Genomic DNA, 13,712 nt, shown 5'->3' on the forward strand with positions numbered 1-13,712 from the left:
TTGATGATGCCATCCAAATATCTCATCCTTTGTTGCCTCCTTCATCTCCTGCCCTCAATCCTTGTCAGTGTCAGGGTCTTTTCTAATGAGTTGGCTCCTTGCATCAGGTGGCCAAAGTATTGGAGCTTCAGCTTTTGCAGTCCTTCCAATGAATATTCAGGGTTGATTTCTTTTAGCATCGACTAGTTTGATCTTCTTGGAGTCCAAGGGACTCTCAAGAGTCTTCTCCAGCTCCACAGTTCAGAACCGTTAATTCTTCAGTGCTCAGCCTTCTTATGGTCCAAATCTCACATTCTTATATGACTACTAGAAAAAGGAAATCAGTCCTTTAGGACTGTACTATAATTATACAATTACCCAAAAAAACTGTATTATAATTATAATAATACTCATTGTGAGGGAGAATGAGAGGAAAACAGTAAGAAAGCATTATTTTAATGCAGCTAATAGAATGAAATAAAACTGTGGCTTAGAGAGTTTCCTTTAGGTTTTCTTAATGGCTATAAATTTTATTCTCTTAAGTGATAATGTATTTGGAGGTATTACATATATATTCAGTTCAGTTTAGTCGCTCAGTCGTGTCTGACTCTTTGCGACCCCATGCCCAACAAATTGGTGATGCCATCCAACCATCTCATCATCTGTCATCCCCTTCTCCTGCCCTCAATCTTTCCCAGCGTCACGGTCTTTTGAAATGAGTCAGCTCTTCGCATCAGGTGGCCAAAGTGTTGGAGTTTCAGCTTCAATATCAGTCCTTCCAATGAACATTCAGGACTGATTTCCTTTAGGATGGACTGGTTGGATCTCCTTGCAGTCCAAGGGACTCTAAAGAGTCTTCTCCAACACCACAGTTCAAAGGCATCAATTCTTCCGTGCTCAGCTTTCTTTACAGTCCAACTCTCACATCCACACATGACCGCTGGAAAAACCATAGCCTTGACTAGACGGACCTTTCTTGGCAAAGTATTGTCTCTGCTTTTTAATATGCTGTCTAGGCCGGTCATAACTTTTCTTCCAAGGAGTAAGCATCTTTTAATTTCATGGCTGCAGTCACCATCTGCAGTGATTTTGGAGCCCCCAAAAATAAAGTCTGACACTGTTTCCACTGTTTCCCCATGCATCTGCCATGAAGTGATGGGACTGGATCTTAGTTTTCTGAATGTTGAGCTTTAAGCCAACTTTTTCACTCTCCTCTTTCACTTTCATCAAGAGGCTCTTTAGTTCTTCACTTTCTGCCATAAGGATGGTGTCATCTATATATCTGAGGTTATGGACATTTCTCCCGGCAATCTTGACTCCTACCTGTGCTTCCTCCAGCCCAGCATTTCTCATGATGTACTCTGTGTAGAAGTTAAATAAGCAGGGTGACAATATACATCCTTTATGTACTCCTTTTCCTATTTGGAACCAGCGTGATGTTCCATGTCCATTTCTAACTGTCGCTTCCTGACCTGCATATAGGTTAAGGTTATCAAATATGTCTCTTATAGTGCTTTTTTCTCCATATATATATATATATGTATATATATATATATATATGAATGGTAGTAAACCAGTTTCCATCAAACCCAGTAGAAACCTTACCCTAAGCACTGTTCATTATCAGAACCTCACCGGGAAAGAAACAGAATAAAGCAGATGTATTGCATATTTAGGCTACTTTATGTAAGAGTATCATTTAAGAGTCAGGAATTTGGAGTTAAGTAGACTTCAGTTTTACCAGTAATATGGTTATTAATGTATATATGCAATCCGTATCTAGACAAAATCCATTGGAGGAGAGTTTTATCCCCCTCTGTCTCTTTTTAGCTTTATATCCTATAATACAGTTAGATCATCTTATGTATTCATGCAAAAATTGAATTTCCTCATTGAGATATCGTTCATTTATTTATTTATTTATTTATGGCTGTGCTGGGTCTTTGTTGCTGCATGCAGGCAATCTCAAGTTGCAGTGAGTAGGGACTACTCTTTCTTTGTAGCTTGCGGGCTTCAGTAGTTGTGGTACATGAGCTTAGTTGCTCCGTGCCATGTGGAATCAAACCCATGTACCCTGGATTGGCATGTGGATTCTTAACTACTGCACCACCAGGAAAGTCCCTGGAATATTCTTTTGTAATTCTCTTTGGAAACAGTGAGGTAATGTTAAAAAAGAATGGAAATTTGTATGAGTTTTTGGAGACGTTAGATTTTTAAATAAAATGGAAACAGTGACATTAAGTATGAAAGCATTTGGTAAATACTAAATGAAAAAGCCAGTTACTGTTCAGTAGAATCTGGTCTCTTAATTTTCAACAGTTTGAGTAAATAATCACATGAATTAAATTACTTTATGTGAGTTTCCCACAAGACAAGACAAACTTATTTTACTTTGGTTAGTGCCATACTGCTTTATTAACATTTGAGAACTACCCAGAAGAGGTGATTGTAATGAACTTATCTTTAGCCTGAAAAATAAATTGCAGAAGATATACCTAGATTGACAGTCTTTTTCTTTCCCTCTTTCTCTATGCCCTAGTATGTGTCTTCACAGTCTCCAAAGTGGTTGCTTGGTCTACCAGCTGGGTGGCATGAAGTCCTTTGATAAGTGATCAATAATGATGTGAATAATGGACAACACTTTTATTGAGCTTACAACTTTTTCTCTGTCTTGATGGTTAGTGCCTAAAACTTAACTACTCAAGCCCATGTAATGTCAGTTAACATTGCCCATTTAGGTAATCTGCATGGCTTTGAAGTTTTGCTGCTGGAAAGCTTGGAGAGGAAAGCATCTTTTTTTTTTTCAGATTCATGAGGTTATGAAAAATGATAGTGGCAATGGAATGCTGGCTATTTTTAAAGAATTTGAAGAAAATGCAGTTAAAAATTGAGTAAATAGCAGAATTTTTTTTCCACTTAATATCTTCAAAGGGAAATGGGAAATTTCCTTCTGAATTCTACTTTTGCTGAATTGCTGAAAATAATGATGATACTATAATAGCTATAATATTTTGACTCTTTGTTTTAAATATGCCAGACTATGAGATGAGTACTTTATCTACTTTCTTCATTTATTTCATATCATTCTAACACTGTAAATTGTTATGACTATTTTATAGTTGGACGTGTTACTTTAACCTTTCTGAATCTCATTCTCTTCTCAATAAAGGAATAGGTAGAACTGGAGATTTTAACTAAGTCTGTTTTACACCAAAGTTCTTATCTTACTACTACTCCTACATGCACTAGCCTAAATGCACAATAAATTCATTTTACTTGGTTTCATTCCTAGTAAGGATTTGATAATAAGCAGTAACGATAACTTGGCTTCTACTCAATTTGATGGGAACCAGTTTATTCTAAGACATTGTTTGACTGATGTTGTGATGGTTCATATCCAGGGCAGAAACTATTGTCAGAGGTTACGCAAAGAAGGAGCTGTATTTGCTTCTGAGAGAAAGTGAACCTGATTTTTTTTGAGTGTGAGCAAAAAAAGGATGACCAACCAATAAGATTATGAACCTTTATGATCTGATTATATCAGCTAGAGTGACTGTTTTACCCAGTGCCTTCATAGTGTCAAATCCTTCCATAGCTCTTCCATTTCCTTCTTGAAAATACCTGTGGCTCCTTCTCTTTGAACCTTTGCCTGCTTGCCTATGAGCAGTAGTAACAATGGTAGTACTGGTTAAAATAGCCAACATTTACAGACCGTGCATGAATGGTGGCAGATTCCATTACTTTTTACCATTTCTGCTTGAAGAGAAATAATCATTTTGGTTCTTCACAATATACAAAGATAGTAAAATGAATTAATTGATCATGGTAATAATTTTTCATTACTGATAGGAGTTTTTAGGCTGTTAGGATAGTCACATATATTTTCTAATTTAATTCTTGAAACAGCACTGAGTGTTGTATCATAAAGACATTAGGTAACTTGTCCATTGTCACACAACTGGGCAAAGGCTGAAGCCTTGATTAAAACCTGGGTCTGCAATTTTAAACCTGGTGTGCCAAACTAGAAAACTATTAGAGCCATATTGGAGATTGTCTGATTTCATTCTCTAATTTTAGATAAAACTGAATCACATACAGAGAATGATAATTGTGGCTGGAGGGTGTGTACTGTTTGGTTTATTAAACACATTTAATTTGTGGGCTGCCTCTTTTTTTTTTTTTTCATTTTGTTGATTGGATAGGGGAGTATTCCTATTGGCTGATGGTCCTTTCTCTATCACTGGGCTGCTTCACACACCCAGCTTTCCCACCAGGCCCATAAACATGTTTGAGTTTATGACTGGTCTCAGATGTCAGGAGCGGACCATTCACTCTTTCCTTGAGTGTTTTGACAAAGAGAGAGTCCACAGCCACTTTGCTCTGGGATATTCTGTTACCCTGCCAACACTGATAAAATACTGCTTCCTTTTAGCTTTAATCCATGTCTTCCTCCCTTACCCAACCCTACTGATACATAGAACAACTGGTCAGAAAACTGTTGGTGTCTAACAAAACAGCTATTAAATACTCCCTTTACAACTTTTCTTTAAAACTTTCCTCCAAGTACACCAGTCTTCCCTCTGACATCTCAGATGGCTGACAGGTAGGTAGCTCCTCTGACTGGCAGATTGGTGTCTCTGTCACATGGGAGTGTCGTTACGCAGTAGAATTAATACTTCCAGCCTGGATTTATTTAGCATCTTCTGACACTTAGAAGAATAAGGGAACACATTCCTTGTTCTCCCTTGGGATGGTTGAGAATTAGATTAAACTGGCAGGAAATATTTGAATGTCCACAGTAAACAGACTTTGTATTTAGGTGTATCGATGTTTTTTTGAAGTTCTTTATTGCCTTCATTTTCAAAGTTGTTTTGAGAGAGCTTTTGCCAGTCACTTTTGGAAGTTATGTCATTACCACTTGCTGGTTGCTAAAAAAAAAAAGAAATTTAAATCAGCTGCTAACTCTGGATTTTCTTTTGCAGATGCAAAAGAAATTGTTTTAAAAGCCCAGATCTTAGCTGGCGGAAGAGGAAAAGGTGTCTTCAGTAGCGGTTTGAAAGGAGGCGTTCATTTAACAAAAGAGTAAGCGTGGAGGTTTTAATTCCTTATCTTTGGGCAAAGCAGTTATGGAAGATGCTGCTTATGCTGGAGAGGAGCACTGAGAAAGGGAGTAGGAGCAGAAGGTCCCAAATAAATGATGTAGACAACAGGTAGAGGGCTCTGCGGTGTCCCAGTTTTCCTTCTCCTGTAAAAGGATTTTTGTTCACTAATTGGTGAAAACTTGACACCCTTTCTGTTCTAGACAATCAATGAAAACACTTCCCTCTCCTCTCCTGTCACATACCTTTCAGTGGTTTACTCTGATCCTTCCTCTTCCCTTTATCCCCATCTTTGGGCATTACTTCCCAAGTTGCCCACTATCTTACCTAAGGCTGCTGTGCATTTCAGCATGGTCTCTCTACTATGACTGTAACTTATTTGGGGGGAGGGGAGAACCGACTTAAGCAAACTTATTTTCATTTCCCTCCCCTCCTCTTCCTTCTACTCTCGCTCATTCATTCATATGTACTTTGGACTCGGAGCGTCTGCTACACTGCTAAGCACCTGGTTTATAAACAGAAAGTACCATGCATTCTGTGAAGGTGGAAGGTGGGCCAAGGCAGGGTGGATGTGGAGGTATAGTATGGACTGTGTCTTAAAATTGTTTTCAGTATAAACATTGACTTTCTTTTCTTTCTTCTCTTTTTTTTCTCCTCTCTCTTAGCCCTAAAGTTGTGGGACAGCTGGCTAAACAGATGATTGGATATAATCTAGCAACAAAGCAAACTCCAAAAGAAGGTGTGAAAGTTAAAAAGGTAATGTGAATGCTTTTGGCCATCTTCTGTGTATGTGTTAAAAAAAAAATCATACTTCAGTTTTGACAGAATCTAATGAAGCAGTACACTTGGTCTATGTGTGATTTTTTTGAACCTCACGTAGTTTTTGGTGTAGTATGACTTTGAGGAGAGATAAAAAAGGATTCTAAATTAGTAATACTGTTTATTATCATCAGAATTTGGTAACAATGGGTAATGATTGAAATAATAATTTTTTTCTTTTAGAACACAGACACATTTTGTTTAAAGTCAAAAAGGACTTAACATGACAGTTCCTAGAATCAGTGAGGGACATTCTCTGCTTCCTCACAGCCCCACCCTCATCCAGTGCATCAGAATTACTGTGCTTGTTTTGGTGGTTTTTCTGAGTTCCCCTATAACTTATTTTGAGGTTATTACCATTTTGACTCACTGTTATTACTGGAAGTATGTCATATTAGTGGGATCTGTTGGGATACCCAAGTGTGTACAGGGTGCATACTTGTACACACACACACAGAAAATAAAATCTAAAGCAAAGTGGCCCACCACAGCCATGAAACGTGACTGGTAGATCTGAAAACAGAGCCTAACTTGCCCTCCTATTAGTCTGTTTAGCTTTGTTGAACTCCCTGTTATGTATCAAGGCACTGGAACTGACTGCCTGATTTGCAGAATCCAGTACAAAATGAAAATGTGTGATTCTTGTTCATATTTCAAGTTGGCTGCAGCAGAACATCAAATTAGAGACCAAGAATAGGACCCTCTGGCATGCAGGCCTGGATGACTGCACAGGTCACTCACTCTAGGCCTGGGAGCTACAGATGACTAGAAGGCCCCATCATGACATTGTAACAGCAGATTAGGGTCCAGCATTTTGGGGAGGCAACTGTCTGCTCCACAGACACAGCATCACATATGGATTATCACATGATAATCTCTTCCAGAGTTCCATTCTTCAGGCAGCTGAGGCAGTGCATTCCATTTTTACATTTCAGAAGGAATTGTCTGGAAAACTTTCGATATGACGGCCCCCAGAAATCACCAGCTGGGTCTTCTTAGCATACTTAGCTTACCAAGCACACTGCCTTGGTCCTGAAAAGGACACTGAGCTGGAGGGAGATGGGGATACTGGTGGGTCATTAGCCCCTTCCCTCTAAGAACACAGAGTCTTTCTAAAGATTGAGGAGATGCACAGACAAAATTGACTCTGGTTATTTCCCTTTCCCAGTGTCTTGCAGCTAGATACAAGAACTGTTTACATTTTACAGTGGTTTTGAAGAATTATTTTTGTTCAGCTCAGCACTGTACTTTTATTTTCCCCTTTAAGCTGGCTGGTTATGAGCCTCTACCTATATAACTTGTTCAAAATTTGTTTATAGGAGATATGATTAGTGGTTTTGGTTGTAGGAATTTATTGTTTTTTTATGGACACATGGAGTTTGAGATTAGAGTTTGTGATACCTTTGAAAAGCAGATAAAATACACATAAGATTCACACACAGACTATATATATATATGTATATATATGCATAAAATTAGTTCATAGATAGGTTCCTGAAATCCTGGGGATAAGTGCATTCTTGTAAATAGAATCATTGCCAAGAAATGACCAGAGTGATATAGTTTTAAGTATTTTTTTCCCTGAATGCAAAAATGATTAACATGAGAAAAATTCCAATAGTACAGAAATATAAAAATCAGAGAGTAAAATTTTCTTCTATTCTCACCTTCTAGAAATAATTGTTAAATATTGTTTCTGTCCTTTTCCCATGTAAAATATGTATTACCACATACTTGAAACAGTAACATTATATATACTTTAAGGAAACTGCATTTTTTTTAACTTTTTAAAAAACATGTTTATTGAGGTATAATTTGCATACCATAAAATTTACTCATTTAAAATGTACAACTTCGGTAGTTTTAATAAATTTATGGAGTTGACAGCTATTACCACAATCTAATTTTTGAACATTTCCATCAACCAACCCCAAAATCTCCCATCCATTTGCAGGCAATTCCTGTGCCTACTCCCAGCCTGGGGAAACACTAATCCAATGTGTGTATATTGATTTTCTCTTTAATATGATATAATTCATATACCATAGAATTCATCCTTTTAAAATGTGCAATTAAGTAGTTTCTAGTATATTCTTGGGTTATGCAACCATGACCACTATCCAATACCAGAACACTTTCATCACCCTGAAAAAGAAACCCATACCCATTGGAAGTCATTCTCCATTGTCTTTCCACCCCTTGGAAACTATGAAACTATTTTCCTATATTCATGGATTTGCCTATTCTGGATATTTCATATCAATGGAATGTTTCGAGCCTTTTTTGTCTGGCTTCCTTCACTTAGCATATTTTCAAGGTTCATCCATGTTGTAGCATATATCAGTACTTCATACATTTTTATGGTTGAATAATACTGATTTGTATGACTATAACACATTTGGCTTATTCATTCATCAGGAGATGAACAATTAATTGTATTGTTTACCACTTTTGAGCAAGCATAAACTTTTGTGTATACATTTTTGTGTGAACATTCATTTGTATTTTCATTCTTCCTGAGTAGAGCTTTGGGGGTGAAATTCCTGGGTTAAACAGTAATTCTGTGCTTAAGTTGTTCTGGAACCATCAAAATGTCTTCCTAAGTGACCATGCCATTTTATATTCCTACCAGCAGTGTAGGTTTAGTCACTCAGTTGTGTCCAGCTCTTGCGACACCATGAACTGAGCCCAGCAGGCTCCTCTGTCCATGGGATTTCCCAGGCAAGAATATTGGAGTGGGTTGCCATTTCCTTCTCCATGCATTTGTAATTTATGGAATCTTGGCCGTCAATCAGAAGTCCCCAGATGATAGAAACTTTAGGTCTTAGTTTGTTTTAGAAGCTATTTAAGCACATTACCTACATCTGTTCACATTGGGGTTTTTTTTCCTAAGTCTGTGTTTGTAGTGTTTTCCTTGGGATAGTGATAGGAGAGGTGAGACAGTGCTACTACACTGTGCTCCACAGGTCACTATCAGTAACGGTTCCTGTTCCGCAGAGAGTGACTGAGTACCATTAATCTTATCTAATTGCTGTTCTGTTACAAATAGTTTGTGCACAGGCTCTCATCCACATACTATAGTCTGACTAGCATGATATATAAAAAACAAAACAAAATGAACAGACAGTAAGAAACATGAAAAACAGATTCATTGCTCAAGAGTAAAGTACCTTAAAAAGATTCTCCATACTGGAAGACGCCATGAAAAGGCTGTGCTGATACAGTTTCTATCCGTCACAGATAGAGATGGTTGAAATGTGTTTAACTGAGCTTCTCATGACATGAGAGTTCACAGAGTCCCTTTAAGTTCTCTCTGTCACAATTCCTAAAAGGATTTCAACATCCTGGGTCATATAAAGGCCATCTCAATGTCAGAAAATTTGTCTGTATGTAAAAGTTCATGAATTGTCTATTGAAAATCATAATTTTCTTGGGAATGTTTTCTTAAAGAGTGGTGGGCTATTTCTACCAAGCAAGAGCTGTTTGAGACAGCAGCTGGTCTTTACAAATAGAAATTTGAGAGAATATAGAGCACATCTGTCAACACTTGAGAAAATTAAGAATAGGACACTTGAATGACACTTATCCTTAAAACTTATAACACTGTGTTGTTTGTTACAGTAACTACTGAAAGTTGTTAAATCTGGTTCACTAGACTAGCTGTGTATTAGAAAGTGAGCTTGAAATAAAAATGGTTCGATGAAAATCCTAATACCATGTGCCAAGAAATATTTCTTACAAACTCATGAGCTACCATTTATGATAGAAAAATCACTATGAAGCCCCTTCTAAGGTATTCTATTTTTAACCAGTCATAAATTCTATAGAGGTGTGAAAAGAAGGAGTTAATTGTATTCATTACATTATAGCTTTCTAGGTCATCATATATTTATCCCACTTCATGTGACTTAAAAATTAGTGCTTTTGTGGCTTCTAGGGAGCTAAACTCTTATTATTATTTAATCAGGAGCATTTTTGGTGAAACATATTACTGAATTCCTTTTTAGGAAAAGCAATGTATGTGATTTTATTATTTTTACTTCTAGTGCTGATTCTTTATAGATGTTCTTATTTTCTTTTAAAAAGCATCCAAGACATTTTTTTACTATTTTTGTTGGTAGTGTAAGTTGGTCCAGCATCTCTCTCCAAGGAAATTTGATAGTACTTATCAAAATTTTAAATATGAAGAATCTGTTGTAAAACCTAGCCATTTTATCTTTATATTCCTTGACCAGGGGGATACTAAAACAATGGCACAAAGCTACACATACAGAAATAATCACTGAGGTAGCATTTTTAGAAACACAAGTCTACATAAATGTCTGTCAGCCAGGACAAGGTCAAATAAATATTGACATATAAGTACTATGTAGTCACAATGAAGAGAGAAGACCTTGTACAATCTAAGTTATAGTATTAAGATAATAAACAAAAAGGAAGAAAAAGAGGCATTTAAGCATGTGTAATATTTATCCGTGTGCAAGATGATTCCATGTTGGTAATGCTTACCGATGCATAGGGAAGAGGTAAAAATTAGTAGTGGATTTTCTTGGTAGAGCTGCTTCGTGCCTTTGTTAAGGTTGTGCAGAGCAAAAAGGACCTGGCTGGAGCATGCGTGGAGAAGGAAATCCATCTGTCCAGTTTGCCTCCTGCCCAGTCATTGCCCTGGAATGTGACTATATCCTCATATAGAAAGGGATGTTTTTTTTCTGATCATCACAAAGGTTCTGCTTGGGGCCCAAGGGGTATGTATGTGCAGGAGGGGACTGCTTTCACTGTCCCCTCTATATACTTTTAGTATTGTCAACATTTATTTTCAAACAAGCAAATATTATGTTTGTAATTTAAGAGAAAGTATAAATTGAAATAAAAATACAGTGATCCAAGAGACAGAAGTATCCAAACATAGGAAGCATCAGACACACCATAAAAAGAATCCTTCTTTGGCAAGCAAACTTGGTTTCCCACCAGTGCAATCTGAGAAGAATCAGTGTAGTAATATATATGTACTGCTAATGCCTCAAATTAAAATAACATCTGCTTCCCTAGAGTTTTTCTCAAGTGTCAGGGTTTCTGAAGAAGAAAAGGAAGATTAAAGTGGGAAGGTTCCTTGAGGCAAACTGAATACCTGTCACTTGAAAAGTTAACAGGATCAATTAAGGAGATGAAAATGGGCACTGTGCACCACGAGAGCAGAACTCTCAAATCTCCCTGGGTTTAAAGAGCCTGAAAATGAAGCTGTTTGATTTGTGTAGCAAGTTTATATAGATTTCCAAGTGGAAATCAGCTCGATGCTGACTTAATTGACTTTCCCGCTAATGTGGTAGGTGATGGTTGCTGAAGCCCTGGACATTTCCAGGGAAACCTACTTGGCCATTCTGATGGACCGGTCCTGCAATGGCCCCGTGCTGGTGGGCAGCCCTCAGGGGGGCGTTGACATTGAAGAAGTGGCAGCTTCAAATCCAGAACTTATTTTTAAGGTATGTTTAGATTCCTGACTGTGTTCTGTTCATTGATTGTTTCTGTACACGCTGTTAAAGACTGAATATGAGTCTGATTTCTGAGCCTGGTGTACTGTTTCTGGGATTTAAGGCATGAAGATATTGAGTCCTTTTTCATACTGGATATCCAGTAGGAAAAGGTTGGGTAGATCAAAATATGTGCTTTTCAAGATCTTTTCTGTGCCCTTCTTCTCCCTTCATTCTTTCCTCCTTCTAGCCTTTTCTTCCTCTCTAGTTTCTTTCCATCCAACTTGCCACAAGAATTAACCAATGGCAGAGGAATGTGAAATTTCTATTTCCTCTTGGTTAATTCTACCTTGTTTATAAATATGACCCAGAAATTGTCTCCTGGAAATCAGATGTGAACTAGAAACTTCCTTGATGTCTTTCAGTACTGGTAATAAAGCGACTTAGCACAGTGCGAAGTAGAATCTTTCTAAGGCCCAGATTGTTTGTTTCAATCCTTTAAATCTTGTGCGTGTAGTTTGTTGTTGTTGTTGGGGTTGTCCTTGTTTTTTTTAGATGTTAAGATTAGTTTCTAGTCAAACAGACCTGGGGTCAAATCCTAACTAGCCAATAAGTTTCTCAGTTTTTTGAGTCAGTAAATGAAAATGGGGATATTCCCTCCCTATAGAATTGTGAAGATTAAATTAGATAATATATGCAAAGTGCTTCTCAACCTACCTCAGCTATAAGAAGAAAATCCTAAGGTCTTTAGAACTATAACCATAGCTTTTAATTCTGAGTTCTTAGTGTCAAAAAAATCACACACAAAATTTCTAGTAAAAACCTTTATTATTTCTTTTAGAAAGTGATTTTTTTTTCCTTCTAAAAAGCGAGAATTTTATTTCTTGATACTCTTCATTTATAAGTTACTAATACTTTGAAGATTGGTTTTAAAATATTTTCACCAATGTTGCATATTTAAGTTAACTACTTTGGAAGTTAAATTGAGACTTTACTTGCTGGCTTACCAATAACACCTACTTTTTTTTTTTTTTTTTGAAACAAGTCATTACATTTGTTAAGATAATACATGAAATAATATATCTAAACAACACTCATTATCTTGGAGGGAATAGCCCTTTGTAGAGCTTGGATATTATTAATAATTGTCATCATCAACAGAGTATTTAAATCATAAGGTAATATTTAACCTATATAAGACAAACTCTGAACTTAACAGCAATATTAGGCAGGAAAAACTTACTTTGGAAGCCTTCCAAAAACATGACATAAAAATTAACTGACTAAATATTCGTCACTGCCATCTGTATAGTAATTAAAAGTGAAAACTGGCATCCGATCATCTTGTCAGCATGCCACACTGAAGAATTATATAGTTTTGAAAAGGCTGTTTTATAGATGGTGTGCTAATTAAAATATACCCCATAGGCAGCTGTGGTGGCCCAACTCAGAGATCTCTGGAAAGGTGCCACACTTTTAATTACTCATTTACACATAAATACTAAGCATTTTCTTTTGAGGTTGTAAATCTTTTCATTTGATTGTCTGAATTTTGTTGATCTGATTCATTTTTACTAGGAGCAAATTGACATTATTGAAGGGATAAAGGACAGCCAAGCTCAGCAAATGGCGGAAAATCTAGGCTTCCTCGGGCCTTTGAAAAACCAGGTACTTGAGCAATTGGAGGCTGGTTTGTCTAACATGTTTCAGAAAACGTTCGGGAACTTTGCCTAATTGTGTCTAATGTTTGTGATTATCAGGATTTAAGGCAATTTATTGTTTTCTCTTTTTTTCCTGCAGTTGTTTATGGTGAAAAAATACTTCCCTGGTGTTCCAAAGAGAATGTTTATGATGCATGTGTTTATATATATATATATATATATAGGTGTGTACATGTGTAATAAGAGTGTGTTGCCTGCAGACACATACAGCTTGTTATGTATGTTAGTTTCTTTGTTAGTTATGTATGTTAGTTTTTTCTATAGCAGCGCATCTCCAGTACATCACTTATAAGATGCATTATACTGGTTAGAATCACAGGCTGTAGAGTTAGGCAAACTGAGTTTGAATCCTGCACTGCTACCCAGTACATTTGTGATTCAGACCATCTGAACATCACTTTCATAGTCTGTAAAATGGGGGTGATGAAATCCTAACTGAGAGTGTCATTATGAGGATTGAGTAACCTGATGTGTGAAAATACATATTCAGTACTCCAGAAAGGTCACTTCTTATTATTAATAATAATATTCATTATCTAATTAGTTGCTGTTCTTTTATAGCTAATGGGCATTTGAGAGGAATACTAATTACACAGAGGTGATACTTGACTGAAAACAGCTTGAAT

General features: G+C 36.8%; 1 protein-coding gene across 1 annotated transcript in view; it reads left to right on the forward strand.

Moving 5' to 3' along the window:
- The window catches only part of SUCLG2 (succinate-CoA ligase GDP-forming subunit beta), a 287,354-nt gene that overhangs the window by 139,354 nt on the left and 134,288 nt on the right, over nucleotides 1-13,712 (forward strand). Inside the window, exons 3-6 of the mRNA XM_069561842.1 lie at nucleotides 4,962-5,061; nucleotides 5,744-5,834; nucleotides 11,225-11,377; nucleotides 12,944-13,033. Coding sequence (XP_069417943.1) covers nucleotides 4,962-5,061; nucleotides 5,744-5,834; nucleotides 11,225-11,377; nucleotides 12,944-13,033 — 434 coding nt within the window. The remainder of the gene's footprint in view (nucleotides 1-4,961; nucleotides 5,062-5,743; nucleotides 5,835-11,224; nucleotides 11,378-12,943; nucleotides 13,034-13,712) is intronic.

Source organism: Ovis canadensis, chromosome 19 (assembly GCF_042477335.2).
Source record: "Ovis canadensis isolate MfBH-ARS-UI-01 breed Bighorn chromosome 19, ARS-UI_OviCan_v2, whole genome shotgun sequence".
NCBI classification, from domain to species: Eukaryota; Metazoa; Chordata; class Mammalia; order Artiodactyla; family Bovidae; genus Ovis; species Ovis canadensis.